Source organism: Oryctolagus cuniculus, chromosome 1 (assembly GCF_051225735.1).
Source record: "Oryctolagus cuniculus isolate XC-2025 breed Fujian yellow rabbit chromosome 1, ASM5122573v1, whole genome shotgun sequence".
Classification (NCBI taxonomy): domain Eukaryota; kingdom Metazoa; phylum Chordata; class Mammalia; order Lagomorpha; family Leporidae; genus Oryctolagus; species Oryctolagus cuniculus.
This window is the reverse complement of record NC_142867.1, coordinates 7,445,596-7,470,912: the sequence shown is the minus strand read 5'-3', so window position 1 is coordinate 7,470,912 and position 25,317 is coordinate 7,445,596. Positions and strand designations below refer to the sequence as shown.

Here is a 25,317-nt window from a genome sequence, read left to right as displayed (position 1 = left end):
CTCTCTCTCTCTCTCTAACTCTGCCTTGCAAATAAATAAAAATCAATCTTTAAAAAAACTGAAGATAAGTTACTCAGATGCAAGCTTTTTTTGAAAATATGAGTCATCTTTAAAAGTTCACAGAATGGGTGCTGGCATCGCAGCCCAGTGTCTTAAGCCACCACTTGCGACACCTATGGGCACCAGTTCCAGTCCTGGCCACTTTGCTTCCAATCCAGCTCCCTGCTAATGCCCCTGGGAAAGTGGCAGAAGATGGCCCAAGTACTTGGCTCCCTGCCACCTATGTGGGAGATCAAGATAGAGTTCCAGGCTCCAGCCTTTGGTCTAAACCAGCCCCAGCTATTACAGCCATTTGGGGAATTGGAGGTAGGGTCTCTCTCTCTCTCTCTCCCCCTTCCAAATCAACATATAAATACATTTTTTGAAAAATATAAAAAGGAAAAAGTTCACAGAAAATGTGTTTTATGAAAAAACCATGCAGGGATTTCAACTGTACAGTTTTTGGTAAGAAGTTTTCTCATATGCACTATTTTTAAAAATATTTTGTACTGGGGCCGGTGCTGTGGCACAGCAGGTAAAGCCACTGCCTATAGTGCCAGCATCCCATATGGACGCCGGTTCGAGTCCTGGCTGCTCCACTTCCAATCCAGCTCTCTGCTGTGGCCTGGGAAAGCAGTGGAAAATGGCCCAGGTTCTTGGGCCCCTGTACCCATGTGGGAAACCCCAAAGAAGCTCCTGGCTCCTGGCTTCGAATCAGTGCAGCTCTGGCCATTACGGCCAGTTGGGGAGTGAACCAGTGGATGGAAGACCTCTTTCTCTGTGTGTATGTGTGTGTGTGTGTGTGAACTCTGACTTTCAAATGAATAAATAAATCTTTTTAAAAAAATTTTGTACCGGGTCGGCACTGCGGCTCACTGGGCTAATCCTCTGCCTGCGGCGCTGGCGCCCCAGGGTTCTAGTCCCGGTTGGGGCGCCCGATTCTGTCCCAGTTGCTCCTCTTCCAGTCCAGCTCTGTGCTGTGGCCCCGGAAGGCAGTGGAGGACGGCCCAAGTACTTGGGCCCCTGCACCCGCATGGGAGACCAGGAGGAAGCACCTGGCTCCTGGCTTCAGATCAGCACAGTGCACTGGCTGTAGCAGTCACTTGGGGGGTGAACCAATGGAAAAAGGAAGATCTTTCTCTCTTAAAAAAAAAAAAAAAAAAAAAAAAAAAAAAATTGGTACCAAAACAAACCTGTCTTTTAATTCTACTTTCCACAAAATTCTGGGAGTCTCCTCTAAGGACCTAAGGAAAATATACAAAACCGCTGTCTGATACACACTGTGGGTGGCTGGGATTCAGATTTTATTTTTTATTGTTTGAATGCTGCACCAATTGAATTATTGTGATCATTAAAAGGAAAAGACTCCCATGTTGATAAACTAGCAGCTCCTTTCATTGGAAAATGCGAGCATTATGTGTTACTAGAATTCCATTAAACTGAATCCCAGTGGGGTGTTCATTCTACTTGTAACTGTGTTCTAGTTTCCTAAAATCTTTTTAAATAAGCCTGTATTCATTTTGAAGAGGAAAAAAAAAAAAAAAACTAAGACCTGACCAAGATTACTGTGTTCAATTACTGTGCACAATCCATGCAATGCATATCGTGTTAAAAAATAAAGCACATGGCGCCGGCGCCGGCTGCAACAGTGGCATCGCTTATGGGCACCAGTTCAAGTCCCGGCTGCTCCACTTCCAATCCAGCTCCTGGGAAAGCAGTGGAGGATGGTCCAAGTGCTCGGGCCCCTGCACCCGCGTGGGAGACCCAGAAGCAGCTCCTGGCTTCAGCCTGGTCCAGGCCCAGCTGTTGTGGACACCTGAGTAGTGAACCAGCAGATGAGAGATCCCTCTCTCCCTCTCTTTCTCTCGCTTGCTCCCTCCTCTCTGTATAATATTTTAAAAATGAAAACAAAGCAAACGAAGTAGAAAGACTGGGAAAGACACGGGGCCGCGCCCCATGGCCGCCCCTTGGTGCTGGCGCCAGCAGTGCCTTTGGGATCAAATCGCTTCCTTCTGTTTGCCCGTATTTTCCACCTCTTCCGAAATACGCGCTTCTAAATGGGGCTTCCTGACATTGTCTTATGAAGCTTTCAAACACACAGTTTGAATTTTCAAAGGCAGAGTTACAGGGAGGGGGAGGGGGAGGGGAGGGGAGGGGATGGGGAAGGGGAGGGGAGGGGGAAGGGAAGGGGAGGGGAGGGGGAAGGGAAGGGGAGGGGAGAGGGAAGAAGGGGGAGGGGGAGGGGAGGGGGAGGGGGGAGGGGAGGGGGAGAGGGAGGGGGAAGGGGAGGGGAGGCGGAGGGGGAAGGGGAGGGGGAGGGGGAGGGGGAAGGGGAGGGGGAGAGGGAGGGGGAAGGGGAGGGGACGGGGAGGGGAGGGGGAGGGGGAAAGGGAGGGGGAGAGGGAGGGGGAGAGGGAGGGGGAAGGGGAGGGGACGGGGAGGGGGAGAGGGAGATCTTCCATCCGCTGGTTCACTCCCCAAAGAGCAGCAGCAGCGGCACCTGAAGCCTTTGGCTTTGATTGACAGGGCCACTGCCGGGTCTGCAGCATGGGAGAGAGACTTGATCTAAGCTGGCTGCTTGAAGGGTCCTGCTGCCTGCTGTTCAGAGATCGGACGCAGGGCGCAAAGAGATGTAAGACACCTGTTAAGAGGTGAGGGGAGAGCGGGGATGAGGCTCAGACAGCTGGGAGCAGGGCTGATGAGAAGGAACAGGTTCTGGATGGACTTGGAGGGGGCAGCCGACCCCTGTGCTGACGGAATGAGGGGGGCGTGCGGCAAACAGCAGTCAGATGCTCCCAAGGTTTGGGGCCAGGACAACCAGGGGGCTGGGAAGGGCTGGCAGCTGCACACAGAGCAGCTGAGCGAGGGCTGGGCACCCACGCCCGGGCACACTGGCCCGAGACTGTCCCGTAGGGAGCCGAATGGAGAAGCAGCCTTGTGCAGGAGCCTGGCGCCCAGGGGAGCAGCCAGGGGAAGGGGAACACGGGTGACCTGCAAGACACAAGCCTGGCTGAAATGGGTTCAAGAGAATGGGAGGAGAGGAAGTGATGACAAGAGAATGGGAGGAGAGGAAGTGATGACGACACGGAAGAGGCCGTGCCGGAGTCTGCGTCCCACCTGAGACCCAGGGATCTCCAAACCCCACATTCTGCGCTCAAAGCGGGAGACGGGCGGGGAAGGGGTCAACCTCCAGGGAGCACAGAGACAGGCAGGCAGGGAGCCGAAACCTCAGGGCGCTCCTGGGGCGGCGGAGCCCAGACCTGGTATTTTTTTTAAGTTCCCAGGTGATTCTACTGAGCAGCCAGAGTGGGAGCCCCAGAGCAGCAGGGTGAAGGGAAGAGAGGATAAGACTGAACAGGTAGACGGTGCCGCGCCTCAATAGGCTAATCCTCCGCCTAGCGGCGCTGGCACACCGGGTTCTAGTCCCGGTCGGGGCACTGGATCCTGTCCCGGTTGCCCCTCTTCCAGGCCAGCTCTCTGCTGTGGCCAGGGAGTGCAGTGGAGGATGGCCCAAGTGCTTGGAAGACCAGAAGAAGCACCTGGCTCCTGCCATCGGCGTGGTGCGCCGGCCGTGGTGGCCATTGGTGGCCATTGGAGGGTGAACCAACAGCAAAGGAAGACCTTTCTCTCTCTCTCTCTCTCTCTCTCTCCACTCTGCCTGTCTGCCTGTTTAAAAAAAAAAAAAAAAAAAAAAAAAAAACTGAGCAGGTAGACGGCGAGGGGCCATTTTCTCCTTGAGGGTTGAAACAAACAACAAAAAGTAGCCGGGGTTGTGGCTTCACAACAGGTTAAGCCACTGCCTGCAGCACTGGCATCCCACATCCGAGCACTGGTTCCAGTTCCAGCTGCTCCACTGACGATCCAGCCCCCTGCTAATGCAAGAAGGCTCAAGTGTTTGGGCCCCTGCACCCACGTGGAGACCCAGATGGAGTCCTTGGCTCCAGCTCCAGCTGGGTCCAGACCTGCCTGTTGGGAAGTGAACCAGCAAAGGGAAGATCTCTCTCTGTCTCCCCACCCCCACTCTGCCTTTCAAATACATAAAATAATTTTTAAACAAGCATTTTCTTTTCATTCAAGGCCACTCAGGATGATTCCAAACCCACTCACACCCCATCTGTCCTTTCGGGGCTTGGGGATTTTGTTTGTTTTTATGAATTACCCCAGGAGCATAAAAAATACAGCAAGTAAAACAAGGAGCACCACTGCCCGCTTTACGTCAGGATGGACGCGAGCTGCAGGAGCAGCACCGTGATGTCCTAACTGCACAGCCCCAGGCACGTCACCCAGCTTCTCCGGGCCTCGTGCCCTCCGCTGTCATCACAGCCCCAACTCATCCCGAGGAGCAAACAAGGTGATAGCGTCCCTAAAAAGCCCTCGGCACGGCACGCAGGGCCCGGCACAGGGAGCTTTGGTAGGTGCCAGTGCTTACAGCCCCTGTTTCTGGGGCAGCTGCCGCCAGTGCGGATTTGGAGAGGTGTCTCGGGGCTCTGGCCCAGCTGGAGACATCACGGGCGTTTCAAAACCCGGATGGAGACAGGCTGTTCTCTGGGCCTCCAGAACCAGAGAGAAACAGCAAGCGCTTTCGTGCCGCCTGTGAAATGCCACAGCTCGGCCCTTTCACCTCTGAGAGGAAATCCCGGGTGTGACTTCCCCAGCAGGGAGCCGAGCTCTCCCAGCCAAGGTTTTAGGAGAAGAAGAAACCCAGGAAGAACAGGCGTCAGTCCTGAGTGTGCAGAAGCAGAGCCCAGCCCACCCTCCTCCTCAACACCTCCGGCCCTGCTGCCTCCCCCAACACAGCCCTGCTCTGGGACCTCCGTGGTGGCTGTGCTGAGCCCAAGGACCAGTGAGCCCTGACCTCAGCACCCAGCAGAAGTGCTGGCCGGGAGGGGTCGCGCTGCTTCCTGCTCCAGCCCCTCCCCCGCGGCGGCCTCTCAGAGGTGACCGCCCCCACCCCCCACTGCTACTTGGGAAGGGTCCAGAGATGTCCCAGAGGCCCAGCAAGCTCAGAAGCCGGGAAAGCAGTGGGCACAGGAAGGAGCCTGGACTCCCAGCCCCATCTCCCTGGGCTGCAGCTCCAGTTTCAGTTTCAGTTTCAGTTTGTTTCTCTGCAGCAGGTGCTCTGCACACCCCAGGGTCAAGGCTGAGGTCGCGGGAGGAGGGAAGGCAAACTCCAGGCCCGCTCATTCCAGCACACTGGAATCCTGCAGCAGGGAGGGGCCAGGCCAGGTGGCGCCACGGGCTGGACGGCTGGACCAGAGCTGTGTCCACGCAGCCTCTCCCACACCAGCTCCCCCTCCCCTCCAGGAGGCACCTGAGTGACAGCTAAGGTTGGCAGAGCCCAAAGAACCCCAGGGGGAGCCTCACTCCCCAGAGCAGACAAATAGGGGCGAGCTGTCTGTGGGAAACACAAAAGCAACAGAACCCACCGGAAGCCTGGCTGCGGTTAATGCACCTGCCGGCCGCTTTCAACCCACGTGGATGGCCGGGACCCCAGCCAGTGCTGCTGCCTCCCAGGGTCTGCACTAGCAGGAAGCTGGAACCAGGCAGGCTGACACAGGAAGTCTGCGTTCCCAGGGTGTCTCCACTTAGCGTTAAACACTCCTGTCTACTTCTTTTTATTTTAAAAATGGTGTCTTCCACGGAAGTTAAAGAGAACAGCACCCATCATCCAGTCAGCCACTTCCACTCAGCCTCATTCACTCACGTCTGTTTCCAGTCAGTTCCCCAGCTCAGAATGGTTCCAGCTCAGCTATACAGTTGACCAGCCCACGCCCTGCAGTCCTACATTTCCCTGTGTTTAAACAGAAGACAGAACAGCTGGGTCTCCCAGCGCCAGGAGGAACCAGAGCAACATCGAAGAGGCTGGCTCGTGTTCCCGAGAGCTGCCTTCCTCCAAAGCCCAGGATTAACGAACTGTCCGTGCTGTTCAGTCATTCAGCCATTCTCCCCGGACTTTTGCAGAAGCAGAAAAACTTGGGGAATTTTGCCAAGTAAAATAAAAACTTAGGGTGAATTTTCTGGTGCAGACATCTTAGTGAAAATGTTGTGAGTGTGGAAATATTTAAAAGCTGCTAGAACTGATTTAAAAAAAAAAAACGTGGATAGTGTTGCAATGTCTGGAATTTATTATGAAACAGAATTTTCATAAATCTCTGCCAGACCAATCCTAACACTTAAGGCTTTGTTTCATTTTATTGCTTCAAGTGAACGCAGCTTTCAAAATTATAATTAATAAGTAATATTCTTCAACCAACTGTGGGCTGACAAATTAACTCTACTTGTTGAATACGAATATGCAAAGATCCATCTTGACAAAGTCACGGACAACTTTTTGCAAGTGTTCAAAACAGAAATGGTAGCATTCTAATGATTCATGACTGCGACCAACCTATAGGTAGGAATACATTTCTTCCCTTTTCTCAAAAACACACTCCTGCGGAACAGGCATTTAACCTGTCAGCTCAGACCCCGCAGCTCAGACCCCGCAGCCCACCCGGGGATGCAGCAATGAGGGCCCAAGTCTCTGGGTTCCTGCCACTTTTTCTTTCCTGCACATTCACTACCTTTCATTTCATGATTGTTCCTGGGAACAATTTTGCCACGTAAACGAGACCAGAGCAGGTCAACCATGCCACTGTCCCCAGACACTGCTGGAAGCTCTGCAGGATGGCCCGGCGCGCCACGCTGTTCCCAGCACTCCTGCGCTTGTGCTTGATCAAAATGCAAAACCCGTACTCTAAATCGCTCTGCTGCTGGGGTCCCGCCACGCTCCAGCCCGGCCCTGTGCCAAGCCTCTTCAGGATTTCCCAGCCGCACAGCAGGTCAGAAAGAGGGCCCGCTGGGGTGGTCAGGAGGTGAGTCAGTTGACACCACGGGGTGGGGATGGGGGGGGGGAGACCCGCAGCCAGGCCCCGGGGGCAGCACAGCCAGCCTCTGACAATGTCTGCTGTCCTGGTTTGACCTTAGCAGAGGGGCCTCGCCCCCTGCTCCTGCGCCCCTGCAAGGACCCAGCAACAGTTCCAACACGTGGCCTCCCACCCACAGCCGACACCTGAGGTCCTGCAGGTGCTGGAGGGGTGGACGGTGCCCCCAGCCCCGAGGATGCTCTCTGCGGGGCTCCAGGACTTCTGGTCACTACCCACACACGCCCCCCACCCCACCCGCACCCGCACTTACGATGGGTGCGCGCATCTTCCGTCCCGACGTGGACCCTCAGGTCAGGGTGGACTTGGCTTCACTCGCTGCAGAAACACCTGAGACACGGGGGAGCGGGGGCTCATGATGACACTACCGGGGAGCAGCGACCCGAGTCCCCCCGCCCTCCACCCCAACACCAGGGGCTCAAGGAGGGGAGCCCGCGCGAGGTTCGTCCCCGCGCCCCGCAGAAGCCACCACCTCCCTCTCCTCGCAGGTTCCTCGCTGGCCCCGCGCCCGCCCTGCGCTTGGCCCCGGGCGGACCACCCCTGGCGGGTGAGCGGGCGAGCAGGGCGCCGGCTCCGTGCGCGCCAGCGCGGCCGCCGCTTGCAGGCCGCCCGCCCGGCTTGTTTACCCAGCCCCGCCCGGCAGCGCTCCGGCACCTTGCGCGGCTCTTGCTGCGCCTCCCCTTTCCCTGGTGTCCCCGAAAGGAGCCGCCCCACCCACCTGCCGGACTCCGGAGGGAGGCAGAGCGGCCACCGCGGCGACGGACACCGGCTGAGTGGCCGCGGAGCCCCGGCCGGCGCGAGCTGGCCCGGCCCCTACCCCGGAGGCCGCTGGGGACAGCGGGCCGCCCGCGGCTCGCCCCGCCCTGCCCGCAGCGCCCCTCCCCTCCCCTCTCCGGCCCGGAGCCCAGGCCACACAGCAGGGGCATTCCCAGGGCGCTCTGCCCGCCTGCTGCGAGCGAGCGCCCGGCTGACGAATGGAAGGAGCCGGACACAGCAGCCCGCCATGCTGGCTGTCCCAGGGGCTTGAGAAACAGCAGGTGCAAGAAGATACTCCTGAACACACCCTGTTCTCCCGGAGCTGGGCCAGGAGAAACCGTGAAAACGACTCTTGTCTCTCAAGCCTCTCCCGCAGAATTTAATGGCTTCTTCTCTCCTTACTATTCTTGGTCCAGTTGAGTATAGAAGTCACTCCTGCTTCTTGGGGTCTTTCATTACCTGCTGGCGCTCCCAAGCCAAGGGCAATTTGTGTTACAGAAGTGGGTGGGGTCGGGCGTTTGGTGTAAGGGTTGAGACCCCCTACACACATGTCTGATTCCATCTGGGAGCGCCTGGGTTTGGATCCCAGCTTCCTGTTCAAGCGCACCCTGGGAGGCAGCAGATGATGGCTCAAGTCACCCGGTCCCTGCCACCCACGGGGGAGACCTGGGCTGAGTTCTCAGGGTGATAGGCCTGGGTGCCCTTCTTATTCCTGGAGCCTGCCCCACCCCCACCCACCCCCAGCTAAGAATTCAAAGCAGAGACCTACATACGGTGCCCCCCCGGGGGGAGGGCAGGGTGTACTTCCACGAGAGTGAACACACGTTCACGTGGGAATGTGGATCATCAGAGGGGTACGTGGCATGACTGTGCCAGAGTTGCCTGTGATGGGGCGGGGGCAGGGGCGGGGGCTGGGAAGGGTGGTCACCTCCCAAAGGCCCCCTCTAAACATCCGGGCGGATCCAGCTTCTACCTTCTCAGTACCACTAACGTGAGACTCGGAGAACCAAACGTTTACCACGTGAGCATTGGGGGACACCCAAACTCATACCCAGACCACAGCACCCCTACAAAACTGTATTAAACATAAAACCATTCAGAGGCAAAGGAGGATTCTAGCATTGAGGAAGTACTTTTATTTATTTTCTTCCATTTTTTCCATCTGGCTCTCTCACTGTGGGTGCAGGGGCCCCATTACTTGGGCCATCCTCTGCTGCTTTCCCAGGCTCATTAGCAGGGAGCTGGATCACAGTAGAACAGCTAGGACTCACGCCGGTGCTGATTTGGGAAGCCCACGTCACACAGGTGGTGGCTTAACCTGCTGGCCATGACACCAGCCCCAGGAAGTACTTATAACTACTGGGTCTGAAGCCACCGGGTAGCCCCAAACCTTCCGGCAATGAGTAGATGAACGCTGCTCGCTGGCCTGACTCCACAGTACAACAGCTCTCCTCCCCCTCCACACTCCTGCCGCTCCCATACCGGCTCGGAGCCTCGGGGTCGGGATGCTTGTGCCAAACCCTGGCCCTGCTACTGGCTAGTTGTTCTCTCCCTGAGCCTCAATTTGATCATCTGTAAAATGGGGTGGTGGTGATACTATGTTCTGCCTAAGAACGCGTTCCCCCAAGGGAGAGCCACAAATGAAAGGATGCTGAAAAGTGCATAGTAGGCATAATAGACTAAGCTTCTGCCTGCTGTGCTGGCATCCCGTATGGGTGCCGGTTCAAGTCCTGGCTGCACCACTTCCGATCCAGCTCTCTGCTGGTAGCCTGGGAAGGCAGTGGGGATGGCCTAAGTGCTCAGGCCCCTGCACCCAAGTGGGAGACCCAGAGGAGGCTCCTGGCTTCAGCTCCAGCCATTGCACCTATTTGGGGAGCGATGGAAGACTTCTCTCTCTGTAACTCTACCCCTCAAATAAATAAAACCCTTTTAAAAGTGCTGAATATCTGGGACATGTTGGCTGTGTTGGCTGTTGTGAACGTGGGGAGAGGCACACGTGCTTGTCACATGGTATTCTCTGAAGAGGAGGCAGAGGCAGAACAAATAAATACCAGAGCTTTGTGTTCTCACTCGGTGGAGCACACCGAGCACGGGACAATCTGCAGGGTCACCCAGACCCAGGATGGAAAGGCTCAGCCTTGAGCAAACCACACTGACGTCCTCCTCTCCTCCCCTCTGCTCCCCAGCGGATGTCACCTCCCTCACCGTGAGAGAGAGAGAAAGTGAAACAAAAGGAGCAGGCTGTATATTTTCATACACCTCTTAGAAAGAGGAGCCAAAGGAGAGGCCCCAGGACTTCCGGAGAAACTGCCAGACGACGCCGGCACCCTCCCCAGCGAGAGCATCCTCAGCCCTGCTCTGACAGGAGCCTGACCCGCAGGGATCTAGAGAGGAGAGGCTGGTCTGGCTCACGGTTCTGGAGGCTGGCGCCCGCATCTGCACAGCCTCCCGTGAGGAACTGCGTGCTGCATCATCACACTGTGGACGGCCCCACGGGGCCAGGCAGGGCCGGCGTGCCAGAGGTCGCTGCTTTCTTTTCTAAGATTTATTTATTTATTTGAAAGGCACAGTTACAGAGAAAGAGAAGGGGGTGGAGATAGTCCATCTGTTCATTCCCCCAAATGACTGCAATGTCTGGGGCTAGGCCAGGATGTAGTCAGGAGCCTGGAACGCCATCCAGGTCTCCCGTAAGGATGGCAGGGACCCAAGCACTTGGGTCATCTTCCACTGCTTTCCCAGGCGCATTATCAGGGACCTGGATCAGAAATGAGGCAACTGTGAGACTCATTTGAGTATCACAGGAGGCGGCTTAACCTGCCGTACCACAGAGGTCACTTCTATAACCAGGTCATTCCCCCAGACACCGGTCCATCCGTGGATCCAGCAATGGAGTAATCTAATCATAGAGCACTCAGGACCCAGTCAGCTGCCACAGGCCCCGCCTCTCAGATGCCATTAATTTAGGACTTTGGGGATTAACTTGCCAACACAGAGAATTTGGAGGACACATCCAAAGCCTGGATGGCACCCCCACTTCTAGGTGGGTGGACAGGTGCGCAGCGCGCTGGGCTCCAACTACGACCTGACTGCAGCTAAGGAGCCCCCACGGCTCTTGTTGGGACAGGGATGTGGTGGGGAGTGCAGGGGGGGGGACAAAGATGTTTTAAGTTTGCAATCTCCAGTCTCTGCCTTCCGAGGAAAATGGATGCTCCCAGGACTCTCCGAGGATGGAGTGCCTGAGCAAGGCTAAATTGCTGTGCACCAGGACACACACACACACACACACACACACACACGAGGAGGAGGAGGAAGGGGGAGGGAAGAGCAGGCGAACTGCGTCTGGGCTGCTTAACAGCAAGCAGTTCTGAGATGGAGCCCTGCTCACGGGGAAAGTGCTCCACCAGCCGGCTGCACACGGGGTGTCCACACCGCGCAGCCCGCACTGCCGGGATCTGTGAGCATGCCAACTTTGACAGTTTGCTCTGACCAGAAAAAAGCGCAAGCGCCCTTGTATCAGAGAAAGGGTGAGAAGGGTAAAGTGTAACTTCCTTCCAAAGCCCCCTCTCTGAAATCCCTCAGATCCCACTGGAAAGGCAGAACCAATCTGCAGTGTGACATTTCTGGTGCATAAGTGGGCAGGACAATCATACCGCCCCTTCAAGGAACATTCCAGAACCTGCAACCTGGGAAACGTCCCAGGCTCTCAGCCCCAATGTGAAATGGCCAGTATGGGCAGTGGTTAAGACGCTGCTTGGGACACCCTCATCCCATATCGGAGTGACTGGGTTTGAAGTCCAGCGGTGCTGCGAACTCCAGCTTCCTGCTAGAGTGCACCCTGGGAGGCAGCAATAGCTCAAGTTCTTGGGTTCCTGCTACTTACGTGAGTTCCTGGCTCCCAGCTTCAGCCCGACCCAGCCCTGGCTGTTACAGGTATTTAGGGAGCAAACCAATAGATGAGAGGTCTTTCTGCCGCTAACCCGAGGAACTGGTGATGGCAATGGTTTTGGTCTGCCCAGCAGTCTTTCATTTGGCAACTCTGTGCAGCTCTAGTGGGGCTGTCAATCACCCTGGCTCAACACCTGTGACCTAGGTCTGGTTGGTTAAGGTGCCCAAGCCCCGGGGCTACAGGGTTGACCTTGGAAGGAGCATGACTCAAGCCAGACCAAACAGAAGGCTTACCTGGATGGATGGATGGATGGATGGATGGATGGATGGATGGATGGATGGGTGGATGGGTGGATGGATGGATGGATGGGTGGGTGGGTGGATGGATGGGTGGGTGGATGGATGGATGGGTGGATGGATGGATGGGTGGGTGGATGGATGGGTGGGTGGATGGATGGGTGGGTGGATGGATGGGTGGGTGGGTGGATGGGTGGATGGATGGGTGGGTGGGTGGATGGATGGGTGGGTGGATGGATGGGTGGATGGATGGATGGATGGATGGGTGGGTGGATGGGTGGATGGATGGATGGGTGGGTGGATGGATGGGTGGGTGGATGGATGGGTGGATGGATGGATGGATGGGTGGGTGGATGGATGGATGGATGGGTGGGTGGATGGATGGATGGGTGGGTGGGTGGATGGATGAGTGGATGGATGGATGGATGGGTGGGTGGATGGATGGACGGGTAGGTGGGTGGACACACACATTTTTAACAGGCAGTAAGGGGGAGAGCTCCTTCCTCCAGGGAGTTAGAGTGGAATGCTGTAAGTCCAGGACCGTCTGTGCCTGTCCTTCCCGGGGCACGGACGACACCCATCTGCAACAACAGATAATTTGGGTCCTGCTCTTTGAGATAAGAGCCCTGCTGAGAGCCGAGTTCCTCGCGTGCACAGGTCAGGTTTGCCCCTGGACATCCAGTCACAGGAATCTTTTTCCCAACAATTCCTTTTTCTGCTCTTTTTGATTAAGCTAAAGCTGGACCAGACATTTCCAACACAATAACCAAAGACAAGCCGTGGTTCGTAGCTCACTTGACATTTTCCCGTTGTACATGGCCACAGCCCTAGCCTGGCCCTTGCTTTCCAACTGACGCTGATGGAGATGTCAACACCGCTAGTCCCCAAATTGTGAATCTTTGTCTTTACCATACTCCTTACGTGTGGACCACCGTGCCTGCCCCTCCCCTGCAAGGAATGGTGAGGAACTCAAACGCAGTACCTAGCAGAGCACAGGGCCCGACCCGAGCACGGTCAGGGGCTGGTGGTGGGACGGACGAAGGCTGCAGACCCCATTCTGTGTGCTTCAAACTGGGGAGGAGGAAATCTTTATCCTGCAGGGCTGGCTGAGCCACGCCTGGCTGCTAGCGTCGGAGAAATCCAACACAGCCTCCCCGCTGCCCCCCTCCCGCTCCCCTCAGAGCCAGCTGGCTCCACAAGGGGCAAACGAAGGCACTGCAGATGCCAAAGTCCTCGGGGTGCCTGGTGCTGTCACAGGATCTGTGCCCACTTTTCCTCAACCCTGCCGACAGCACAGCCTTCTCTGGTGGTATGCTGGTCCCGCCCTGGTGCAGTGTCGTTATGTGGGACAGAGAGAGCCACAGTGCCACTACTACTACCTGTGACCCTGCGTGGCCCACCCCCTTTCAGATCCTATTCACTGCCAAGCCCAGTTCTATGTCACAGACCCTCCTGCACTACAGACCAGGCACAGACAGCATGGTGTTGTGGTCTTTATTCCGTTAAACAACCTTGCAGCTACAAGTGAAACAGAAACATGCTTCAAGTACATTAGCGGCATCATCTCATCTCATTGCACGGTTTATACAATTTAAAGCCATTCAAAGGCAAAGGTTTAGCATAAAGTATTTTTAATAAATCATTTTTAAAGAAAAACAATACAAGAGAAACCCCAGGAAAGTTTATGAATGTTCCAGATTAATATGAACTCCTTTTAAGGCAAACATCCAGGACAGCACTTACTGATCTAAGTTAGAACGCGCCGGGCATCCGTGCAACCTCCCCTCCGTGAGACACCTGAATTTCTGGCCCGTGAAAGTCCTTCCCAGAGAAGTTTCTTGCAAAACCGCTCCACCTCTAGGTCCAGCTTGAAAATTCTGGACCTGGGGTCCTGAGGCCGCTAATTATCAAAGTCATGAGCCTGCCCCTCTTTACTGTTCATTATTTTTATTTATGGTTTACGGTTTCCTGTGTGTGGAAGATTTAGGGTTTCAAGTCACAGTGCTACATTTTGCTTTTTAAGTGAAAAATAAAAATACAGCTATCAAAACCTTAGGAATTCCAATTACACCTGTTAGTAACAGGGTAACCGCCCATTCGTTCTCCAGGGAAGGCACTGTGACGGTTAGAGAAAGCCCCAGGGAGCCCACACAGCCTCTGGATTCAGACGTCCTTACGCGCTCAGTGCAACCTCTCGCTGACGCTTCCCGCACTGGGCAGCAGCCGCGGCCCAGACAGCACTGCGCGGCATCTCTCCTGGGGCTTCCCATGCCACGAGCAGACTCTCCAATCCCTGAACCTCCGACGAGGCAACCTCTGGGACCAAAGCTGGGAGTTCCCCTTCTGTTTGGTTAACAAGCTCCCTAGGCGGGTCTCACGAACGCCGGGGTCGACCAGAGCCAATTCTCCAAACACAGCACAGTGGACTGAACCTAAGGAGAAATTCAACCGCTGTTCCGTGGTCTTTCACAAGGGGCTTCCTGATGCCACTTTAACAGAGGCTCTGTGCTTCCGTGACTGACGCCCTGACCCCGAGACTCTGCTGGATTCGAACCCAAGCCAGAAGGACACAGCCCACGCTGGCCGCCTTAGATGTGAACCCCAAACCATGCTCAATTATGTGGCAATAGCTCCATGAGGAAACTGACGTAAGTTACATAGTTTTAAAAATAAACGCTAGGAAAAAAGTAAAGCTGCTTAGGTTTTATTGCTTTCGCTGGACTTGAATCAACCTACTCAGTTTCTCTGTAACTCACACATACACAGACTCACCCACACTCACCCTGTTCAAGGCACCGTGTGTGTAAGCTGGGAAGAACACTGCACATGGCCTGCTGAGGAAGCTGACAGCAAACACACGGCAGTGTGTGTGTGTGTGTGTGTGTGTACGTGCACGTGGTGTCCAAAGTGAGTGAGAGAAGAGAGAAAGAGTGGGGAAACAGAACCTACATTCGCAGGTACTTCTACCCAGCGTGGTCAGAGTTAGAACAGAGAACATGGCTTATCCTTATTCATGGCGGTTTCTCCTTGCCTTGTCCTTGAATTAATCTAGAGAGATTCCTCAGCGCAAGCTCCAAAGGTTTGATTCTATTATTTTTATGGTAGGGAGCTAATTTGGAAGTCCTTTTTAAAATTAGCAACAACCAACTTGTCCTGAGATATTTTAATAAAAAAACTGTGAGGAACTCCTTGATTATTATGTTCAGAGGAAGGTGCTCCGTATCCACACTGGAGGGACATGTGCACATTACCAGCGAGGGAGGGCCTGCTGGGGGCGGGGGGGAGCACACGCCGCACCACAGCCAGAACTCCTGCGCAAACTCACAGCTCAAAGAACGCAGCAGGTAGATCTCAACCTGGACACCAAGGCTGTGTACAGCCAGCAGTGGCCGTGAGAATGCAAATGACCTAATCACTGTCACAGGAAAAAGGTCCCAGAGGAAACCCTGCAAACGCTTTCTAGAGGCAGAACAGGGAACTGAACGGGGAGCGAAGACTTCGCTGGATAATCAGCCAAGGTTATTCCTTTAAAAGCCAAAACAGAAATGGTGGCTCCACACAGGAACTAAATCCCAAGCTTTCATTAAATCACGCAGTTATCACTGTAAAAAGCAAACGTGCTTTTTAGAACGTGCATATTAGAATTCACCTTAGCATGAATTTCAGACACATTACCCTGTCTCACTATTAAAGTTCTGACTTCTGACAGTTACTCTGCAGTCAATGCTCTTACTCAGAGAAGGCATGGGAAGTCTAACCGCGAGGCCTCCTGGTGAGCGGAGCCTGCAGGGACGGGAGGCCACCTGAACACGGCCAGAACGCGAACAGCTCTCAACCTGCAGTCAAAGCTCCCGCCACCGAGAAGCAGCGGCTTAGAACACGCTGGAAGTTTTCTAAAATTTTAATAGCAAGTGAGCAAAATAGTAACAACCTCCAGGCAAGACAGCATGTAAGAATTTTTAAAAAATACATAATATGCTTGGAATTAATCGGGGGACTTACAAAATACTGCAGTGGTGAAGCGTCCACCAGAAGACACCCTCTGGGAGGCTCCCTTTTCCCTACTCTCCATTCACACCTCGTCTCTGTGAAAGTGACAACTCCGATTTTGCCTACGCCCTTCTATCTCCCACCCACAACAAAAATTACCACAAAAATTAAGGCTCACACACCTGAATGGTTATACAAATACTTAAAGGTGGGTGTGAGGAAGTTGAAAATCCACAAAAATTCATCATTAGAAATCAAAGGAAAAAGCCACCGACAGACAAAAACCTCATCATACAATCAGGGTAAATAAAAAAGAATTAGTGGATGCGTGGAGACATTGCCTGCATGTGGGTGACTTTGGTCCTCATTAAGCCAAAGCGATTTCAAGGCCATGAGACGATTCAAAAGTAAATAAAGGCCGAGGGACCGCATCAAAGTGACGACTTCAGCTTCATTATCAGGAAGGCCACACGGTGCATAGGAGGATGCAAATAAACACCTTGGGTCAAGACTGTAAAACAGGCCGTTGAATCACTAATTACCGCTCAGCCACAGGAACTGGGACATCAGTTAAAGGCACTAATATTTGGTAATGTCTTTCCTCGAATCCTTAAAAAAGCTCTATTCTTGCACAGAACTCAAACACAAAACCTCTCAAATGGCCACTGTGTGTGAGAGCTGCGAGCCGCACACGTGCGTGTCCAAGCTCCCCGGGAGTCTGACCAAGGCACAAAGCCACGCGCAGACCACAGGTCACACGGCTCACTTAAACGCAGCTTTTTATTCTTAGGGGATCCGGCTCCTTCCATTTAGGATGAGCCAGCCTGGCTTTTCAAGGCACATTCGCCTCTTTTCTAGAAAGAAGCTATAGGAACAACAACAACAAAAAGAGCACTTTGCAGCTAAACTGTGAGGCTGCCCGTGAACCGACCTTCCGGGGATATTTCCGTATGACGGGGTTCTCCCCACACTGACAAACAGGTTCTCTAAGATCATAGACACGGTGTTCTGAGTGCAAGGGCATCAGGATTGGGGACTGCAGTTCGGAAGCTCTTCCCAGCTCTGTAAACTTTTACAGAAGAGTAAGGTATAAAAGAAGTTGAAGCTGCACCGACAGCACCTTCCGCGAGGCGCCCCCCACCCCGCAGCGTCTGCGGCAGCGCAGGCTCAATCCCACAGGCACTGAAGCGGCGGCGTTTCCATCGTTTCCTTTAGCTTCTTCCCCCATAAAGTGCACAAAGCAGAGAACACTAAGAAAACAGAGACGGGCTTGGATCCGTGACAGCACGAAAGGAACGGCTGCCAGGAGACATGGAAGCGTCTAAGATCTGGACCCACAGGGAGGCCAGGTCATTTATTACAGCGCCACAGGTCCGCGCTGCCCAGGGGTCTCACAGCCTCGGCTCCTCGGCCAGGCCCCGTGGTGCGGCGGGAGCCAGGACTCGGCAGGGGCTGGCGGCGGCAGGCGGCTCTCGCAGGGTCCTCACGTTCCGATGCTACTGCGCTTTCTTCTCCGTGGAAGGCCGCCCGACCACGGCCTCCCTCATGGCAGCCTGAGTGGAATTACCAATGTGAGAAGAAGCCTGCAAGAGTCCACACATTCACACCTAAGTTAATGCAACACAACTCAGCACCACGAGCCGTCCTTGGAGACACACACCTCCGCCTCCCCCAGCGATGGCTTACGAGAGGAGAACGCGGGGGGAGGGGAGGCTGCGGGAGCTGCCCACCCGGAACCCCAGGACCCTCTGCCCTGTGACGGGGCGGCCAGCTCCTTTGGCTCACCACGCTACGGGCCTACCCGATCTGCTCCTGTCACTCAGAAAGACACGAGCTAGTCTCAAAGATCTGTAAAGCTGGAGACGACCTCTGCAAAGAGCCGCTGACTTGTTGGAAGATTTTAAATGAAGGAGATGTCATCTCTTGTTGAGTTCATATTTTTTTCAGGACTCTTGATTTTCAGCAAAGCAAGATCATGGAGAGGAGAAGGCCGAATCACACAGGAATTGTGTCTAAAGAGCACGCACAGGGCCAGCACTGTAGCGTGGCAGGTAAAGCCGCTGCCTGCAGTGCCTGCATCCCATTTGGGTGCCGGTTCAAGTCCTGGCTGCTCCACTTCCGATCCAGCTCTCTGCTGTGGCCTGGGAAAGCAGTGGAAGATGGTCCAAGTGCTTGGGCCCCTGAACCTGCGTGGGAGACCTGGAAGAAGCTCCTGGCTCCTGGCTTCAGACTGGCCCAGCTCTGGCCATAGTGGCCATCTGAGGAGTGAACCAGCGGATGGAAGGCCTCTCTCTCTCTGCCTGTCCTTTTCTCTCTGTGTAACTGTGACTTTCAAATAAATACATAAATCTTTAAAAAAAAAAAAAAAGCACCCATAGGTTTCCTGTGAGGGACACCCTACTCTAATTTGAAACTTTTTATATACTAAAGGCCCACTTTAAGTCATGGAAACAAAACATCAGGAATAACTACTCCTATCCCAAAGAGGATAACAGACTAAAGCCAAGGAAGTTTAAAAACGGCCCAGGGAGGTTTCTCATGCCCTCTTTGCTACCAAACTCCGAGATGTTTCACGACAGAAGCTGACCCGGCCGCCCACCATCACCCCACACCACTCACCTGCTCCAACACATAGGCCGCACCCACATCGATAGCTCCGCCCAGCTCGCGGTACTGGCCGGAGTACCGGATGTAGCCCCAGGTGAGCAGCGCTATCAGCAGCAGCCCGACCATGCAGTTGAACAGCTGGGCCACGACCTCGAGGCCCACGAAGCCGGTGAGGCCCGAGGCGATGTAGAGGGCCACGATGCCCGCGAAGAGCACGGCGGGCGTGCGGAAGGTGCTGAAGACGTTCTTGCTGCTGTTGTGCCTGCAGAAGCTGCCGTACAGCTCCCCGATCTCCTCCTCCAGCTCCTGCTGGTAGCGCAGGCTGAAGTCCTTCCCGCCCATCTTCTTGGTCTTCCTGAAGTGGTCCAGAGCGAGCTGTCTGAACTCACTGTGCTTCTCCTCTAGAATGTCAGGGGACAGGTAAGGCTTCTCGCCCCCACAAACCTGCAGGCAACAGAGACACGGCATGGCGAAGGTCCCTTCAAAAACAGGTGAAGACTCTCAAAGGTTACAAGGCTTTAAGTATCAGACGTTAATCTCTTATCACTGTGTTCACTTCGGGGCCGGCACTGTGGCGTAGCAGGTAAAGCTGCTGCCTGCAGTGCCGGCATCCCATTAGGCACCAGTTCAAGTCCCAGCTGCTCCACTTCCCATCCAGCTCTCTGCTGTGGCCTGGGAAAGCAGTAGAAGGTGGCCCACGTACTTGGGCCCCTGCATCCACGTGGGAGACCTAGAAGAGGCTCCTGGTTCCTGGCTTCGGATCGGCCCAGCTCCTCTCTCTGCCTCTGCCTCTCTGTAACTCTTTCAAATAAATGAATACATCTTAAAAAAAAAAAAAAAAAAAAAACTTTTTCACTGTTTATTTTCATTTTGTTTGAAAGACAAAGAGAGATCTTTCTTCTCTGGTTCACTCCCAAATGCTCACGACAAACAGGGCTGGGCCAGACTGAAGCCAGGAGCCCAGAACTGTCCAACCAGGTCTCCCATGTGGGTGGCAGGGACCCAGGCACTCGGGCCATCCACCTGCTGCCTCCCAGGGGCACAGCAGCAGGAAGCTGGATGGGAGCAGAGCAGCCAGCACTCCAGCCAGCACTCTGCTAGGAAAGGTGGGTGACACACTCACAACTGAGCTGCTGCGGCAAGCGTCAGTTAACTCTCAGAAGGTGACGGAGACCAGTGAAGTCTGGTCTCACTCCTCTGCAGAGCGCACTTGGGTAAGCAGAGTGAGGAGCTCAGCGTGGCCCGGAAACGGAAAGAAATGACCATCAGAAGAGTGAAATCGACGTTTTGAGCTTCGATGACTGTTTACAGCCCTGAACAGTGTTTTTTTAATTATTATTATTTCTTGAACTCTTTACTTAGTGTAGGGTTAACCTCATGAGTGTAAAATAAACTCAAAGTAGATCACTGTAAAAATTAAAGAGGAGGATGAGGAGAGGAAGGAGGAGGAAGGGTGGGAGCGTGGGAAGCATCACCACACTCCTAAACTGGTGTACACCAAATACATGTAACCTGTATACCTTAAATAAAAAAGAATAAGTAAAACACATATATTTTTAAAAAAAAGAAACGAAATGGTGATCAGAAGGACCTGGTTATCACAATGGCCTGAATACAGCTTTGCTGCCTCATAACTTTTTTAAAAAATTATTTTTTTAGCGCCGTGGCTCACTTGGTTAATCCTCCGCCTGCAGCGCCGGCATCCCATATGGGCCCCGGGTTCTAGTGTCGGTTGCTCCTCTTCCAGCCCAGCTCTCTGCTGTGGCCTGGAAAGGCAGTGGAGGATGGCCCAAGTGCTTGGGCCCCCGCACCTGTATGGGAGACCAGGAGGAAGCACCTGGCTCCTGGCTTCGGATCAGTGCAACACACCGGCTATAGCGGCCATTTGGGGGGTGAACCAACAGAAGGAAGACCTTTCTCTCTGTCTCTCCCTCTGTCTGCAACTCTACCTGTCAAATAAAAATATATACTTATTTATTTATTTATTTGACAGGCAGAGTTAGAGAGAGAGAAAAGACAGAGAGAGAGAGAGAGTGCTCTTTCATCTGCTGGTTCACTCCCCCAGATGAATGCAAGAGCCAGGGCTGGGGCAAGGCCAAAGCCAGGAACCCAGAACTCCATCCAGGTCTCCCATGTGGGTGCAGGCGCCCAAGTACTTGGGGCATCTTCCGCTGCTTTCCTGGGTGCATTAGCAAGCAGCTGGATTGGAAGCCAAGCAGCTTGGACTCGAACAGGCATCACAAGTGATGGTTTAACCCGCTGTGCCACAATACCAGCCCCCCTGCAGTGTCAAGTCAGATCAAGTTTGGGCCTCGGAAGACAGCCGCATGGTCAGGTATCGCGACACCTCAGGATCAGGCACCTGCCCACATACCTCTTCCATGTTGTTGTAATACACGTCCTTGGCAGCGGCTGCCGCCGCTAAGTTGTTGGCTTCAGCAGTGGCCTGTTAGGAAAGGAAGGCGTGAGCTATAAACCCTTCCTCTTTGAACATGCTCCACAAATACCCAAGTACAAATCTCTCACCCCACTTCCATTCTTCCTTTCTCGTTAACCTTCTGCTACTTTTTAGACTTTCACATAGCTCAATTTATGAAACAAAATATATCTTTTCTGCCAGATTTTCAACCAAATTAAAATCTGTTCTTTAATATGTAAGACTCGTTAACACAGGATAAACCTCTAAAAATCTAGGGAAATAGCATTTCCTTGTCTCTGGTTTTAAATGTAAGAAATAGCTGTGAATCAAAAAAAAAAAAAAAAAAAAAAAAAAAAAGGAACATTTTCGTCTTTGAAATGTGAGTCCCAGGCACTCGTCTCCTGTGTGAAAATGCTTTGCTACTAAAGGAACTGACATTTGGCAATGAGTGTGCTTATGCTCGTCATAAGAAAGTCAGAGATTATCTGCGTTAACCAGATGACAGTGTCTAGTCAAACACGTTAAAGAACTGCTCAGTGAATGAGTGACCAGGCGCGTCAGCAGACAACAGACGCAGGCCACAGCCTGTCTGCCACGCTGGGTGCGTCCTGCCTGGGAAAGCACGGCTGTGCCCCAGAGTGCGTCTGGTGGGGCACCAGGCCCAGCGAGCAGGGGCCATTCTGTTCTTAACTGGTGCCACCCCACGTCCAGAGACAAGGCCAGCGGCGCCCGCTTACTGCATGTAACTGACAGGTGTCATTCCGGATGTCGGAGAGCCTCTTACCTGCAGCATGGACTTGGGGTGAGGCAGATCTTCCCCTTGGTAAATTTTGATATATGCCTTAGAATACAAACGTTGAAAAGATTATGAAAACTATGGTTCTGTTCAATTTTATTCCCATCTTGAAAACAGTGACCATACAACTGCATTTTCCTAAACACCTAGACCGACAGTCAGGAATTAGCGGAAACACAACACACCTTGGAAGTGCATGTTAGCATTTTTAGTTCACTAAAAATGTTCTCAAGCAGCACAAGCCCACGAAGGCTGGGATTCCACCAGAGGCCCGTCACGCTGGCCTCACCACTACCTGTGGGCTTTGAGGCAGTCGGGTCACGACTAGGTGCCGCTCCTACTCACAGCAACCTCCTAACCACCTCCTTGGCACTGCGTCTTCCTTGAGGAACAATCTTCCTTTAGCCACAGTAATTACTCTGAGAGAGCGCAAAGACATCCATTTGGTTCTTAGACCGGTACTGCCACCCAGTGGCCCACGCCTGGAAGGACACTGGGGTCTCTCATCCGGCCTCACCATCTCCCCCCAACCCAGGAAAATATTAAAATTCAAGATGGGTTACAAGCTAAACCAGCTTTACCAAAAATTCAACATTTTAATAATTAAAACCCGTAGTTACCTTAAAATACTCCAGTAGTCCCCGACAGGTAACTTTCGAGCCGTTGATCTCTTTTTCCATTAACTTGGAGGGGTTTAATACATATGGGATCAGCGTCTGCAACTGCTCTTTGAACTCACCAGCAATATCTGTTCACAGGACCATAAAGAAGGAAACATGCCAGACGGCCTTAGTCTACCCAGGTGAGCATACAACACAATCTTCACAGTCCATTTAGTTATTTTTTAAGATCTATTCATTTGATACGAAATTTGTTTACCTTACGTTAATAAAAATATTATTTTTTAAAATTAAATGTGTTTGAAAGGCAGAGAGACAGAGAGATTGACTCACTCCCCAAAAGGCCGCAACAGCCAGGGCTGGGCCACACTTGCCACACTGAAGCCAGGAGCCTGGAAGTCTATCCTGGCCTCCTATGTGGGTGGCCAAGTTCCTGAGCTTCCCAGGTGCACCAGCAGGGAGCTCATCAGAAGCAGAGTGGCTGGGACTTGAACCTGCGCTGCAACATGGAGTGCAGGTGTCCGCGCAGCAGCCTAGCCCTCTGCACCACAGTGCCCACCCCGCTGTTTCCACATTCCTTAGCTCCAAGTGAGGGCAGTGGGGTCCCAGACCGTACATGTCGGACCCATTCTGGCTGTGACCAGACTGCTGGCACAGCTCTGCCTCCATGCATCCTTGTCCCCTCCCCTGCTGAAGCATAAGGACCTCTAAGATCCCCTCTGGCTCAGAGCAGAACACAGGGCACATCTGCACTGGGTGCTATGGTCTGGCTGTTCAACGTCCCCCGAAGGCCCATGTGTTAGCAGACTGGTCCTGAGGGTGGCGCTACTGGGAGGCGGTGGAAGCTTTAGGAGGCGGGGCCCAGCGGGAGGTTCTCAGGTCGCTGGGGGCACTGCCCTGGAAAGGAAGCTAGCTCTCATGTGACCTCCTGAGTCGTGCAAGAGGGCTGCTGTGGAACCCTGGTGAGCCTTCCTCTCTCTGTGCCCTGCCATCCGCCAGGGGTCCCTGGCCAGAAAGCCTGCCCCATGCCAATTGGCCTCTGAAGCTCAAAAACCAAGCTCAGTGTGAGTGAGCCGCCTCAAGGATTTTGCTATAGTAACAAATGCTAATATACTTGGTTTCCATTCTGGGGATGTTTGGTCGATACCCTAGTATTTCAAGAAATTTCATTTTTGGCCGGCGCCGCGGCTCAATAGGCTAATCCTCCGCCTAGCGGCGCCGGCACACCGGGTTCTAGTCCCGGTCGGGGCGCCGGATTCTGTCCCGGTTGCCCCTCTTCCAGGCCAGCCCTCTGCTGTGGCCAGGGAGTGCAGTGGAGGATGGCCCAGGTGCTTGGGCCCTGCACCCCATGGGAGACCAGGAAAAGCACCTGGCTCCTGGCTCCTGCCATCGGATCAGCGCGGTGCGCCGGCCGCAGCGCGCCGGCCGCGGCGGCCATTGGAGGGTGAACCAACGGCAAAGGAAGACCTTTCTCTCTGTCTCTCTCTCTCACTGTCCACTCTGCCTGTCAAAAAAAAAAAAAAAAAGAAATTTCATTTTTAAAGAACTTGACTAATGAGGTCTTCAAACTCTGAGTATCAGAGGTAAGCATTTAGCCTATCAGTTAAGACACTGGCTGGGGCACCCACGTCGCAAACAGGACAGCCCAGCTCTGGGTCCTGATTCCTGCCTCCTGCTGACACTAACACTAGGTGGCGGCAGGGATGGCTGCAATGGATGGGCTCCTGGACCGTGTCCCCAGCTTCTGGCTCCAGACCCAGCATTGCAGGCATTTGGGGCTGAACTAACGAACAGAAGCACATACACTCACCCTCTCTCGCTGACTCTCAATCAATCAGTAACTTGTTGAATGAGAACAATCATCGTCAGCCCTTCCAGTTGTCTCAGGCCTTTGCTATGCACACCTCACACTTACCTACAAATCTGTTTGGAATCACTACTGCTCATCTGGTTGCTTTCTCTCTTTCAGAAGTAACATCACCTGTATCTCACGAGGCGCATTTCCCATCAGTGCCTCAGAGGCCCCCGGCCCGCCCCAAGATGGAAAGGGTCATCTCTCAGGGACACTGGCAGATTGTGTGCAGGTTGCACCAGGTTCCCACCAAGGGCCTGGGAGCCGTTACACAGATCTCTTTCCTCAAAGGCAGAATCAGCGGGCCCCACTACAAAGGCACAGGAGGATTACAGCACGAGGAATCTGATTTGTGGAATCATCTAAGGTCTCCCTTGGCCCCCAACCAACAATTGAAAAGAAGTGGGTGGGAGCCCATAGCAAGGTGAGAATCCTTCAGCACTCCGTAAATTTAATTATACCATGAAAATAGAACTGTAAAACTAAAAACAACAAAGAAGGACCAATTCTTAGTAACTTTGTTGTGCAAAGTATAAAACAGTGTATACAGTAGGCGGTTCTGTATAAATTCATATTTGTTCACATATTCTAAGAAACTCTGGAAGCCTACAGAAATGGAAAAGACATTTCAGTGAACACCTTTTAATTCTTTGGGGTATTTTAAATGCGGAAATGTACTGTCTATTTAAGAAAAAAACACAGAGCTTTTTTTGGCTTCAACTTTCATCACACTGAAAGGCCGTTTCAGAAACACTCACACAAGGAGCCAGCAGGTCCAGGTGCTGCTGAGCGCCGTTTTACCAAGACTGACAGATCCTACACTAGACACGTCTAAGAAGGCCGGATGGAAAGAACAGCTTCTCAGTCGGAGGAGACAAGAGCCGTATCACGACAGGGACAGGGTGAAGTGGTGACGGTGTCAAAGGCGACCCCAGTCTGACCTCCACAAGGAAGCCAGGAAGAAGTCAGCTGCTGCATGCCAGAGGCGGGCACCCTGTGTCTGACGAATCTGCTGCGGCTCAAAAACCAGCTCACGTCCTGGCTACCTGCAGTAAACGGCAGCAGTGTTGCCTCACTTGTGCCGGGAGAGGGACCGTGAGCCCCGTGTTCCTCTCTCAGCTGTCAACCCCTAA

General features: G+C 53.5%; 2 protein-coding genes across 8 annotated transcripts in view; both read right to left on the bottom strand.

The window, feature by feature from the left end:
- PLAAT3 (phospholipase A and acyltransferase 3) overlaps positions 1-7,798 on the bottom strand; it is a 31,593-nt gene extending 23,795 nt beyond the window's left edge. For 3 of the 5 annotated variants that reach the window (XR_016229125.1, XM_008274337.5, XM_002720986.6), the window contains exons 1-2: positions 7,681-7,798; positions 7,216-7,292 (exon numbers count right to left, since the gene is read on the bottom strand). Coding sequence is in view for 4 of the 5 variants with exons in the window: in XM_008274337.5 (XP_008272559.1) it covers positions 7,216-7,230 (15 nt within the window). In the remaining variant the exon portion in view is untranslated. Of the gene's footprint in view, positions 1-7,215; positions 7,293-7,434; positions 7,590-7,680 lie in introns of those variants that run through there. The other 2 variants (XM_070069286.2, XM_070069290.1) reach the window with 2 other exon arrangements.
- A 5,582-nt stretch (positions 7,799-13,380) lies between these two features.
- The window catches only part of ATL3 (atlastin GTPase 3), a 56,255-nt gene continuing 44,318 nt past the window's right edge, over positions 13,381-25,317 (bottom strand). For all 3 annotated transcript variants that reach the window (XM_008274336.5, XM_051833087.3, XM_089325897.1), the window contains 5 exons: positions 22,333-22,460; positions 21,701-21,757; positions 20,872-20,943; positions 18,510-18,941; positions 13,381-17,473 (listed from right to left, as the gene is read on the bottom strand). In XM_008274336.5, the coding sequence (XP_008272558.4) occupies positions 17,387-17,473; positions 18,510-18,941; positions 20,872-20,943; positions 21,701-21,757; positions 22,333-22,460 (776 nt within the window). In that variant the 3' untranslated portion in view covers positions 13,381-17,386. The remainder of the gene's footprint in view (positions 17,474-18,509; positions 18,942-20,871; positions 20,944-21,700; positions 21,758-22,332; positions 22,461-25,317) is intronic.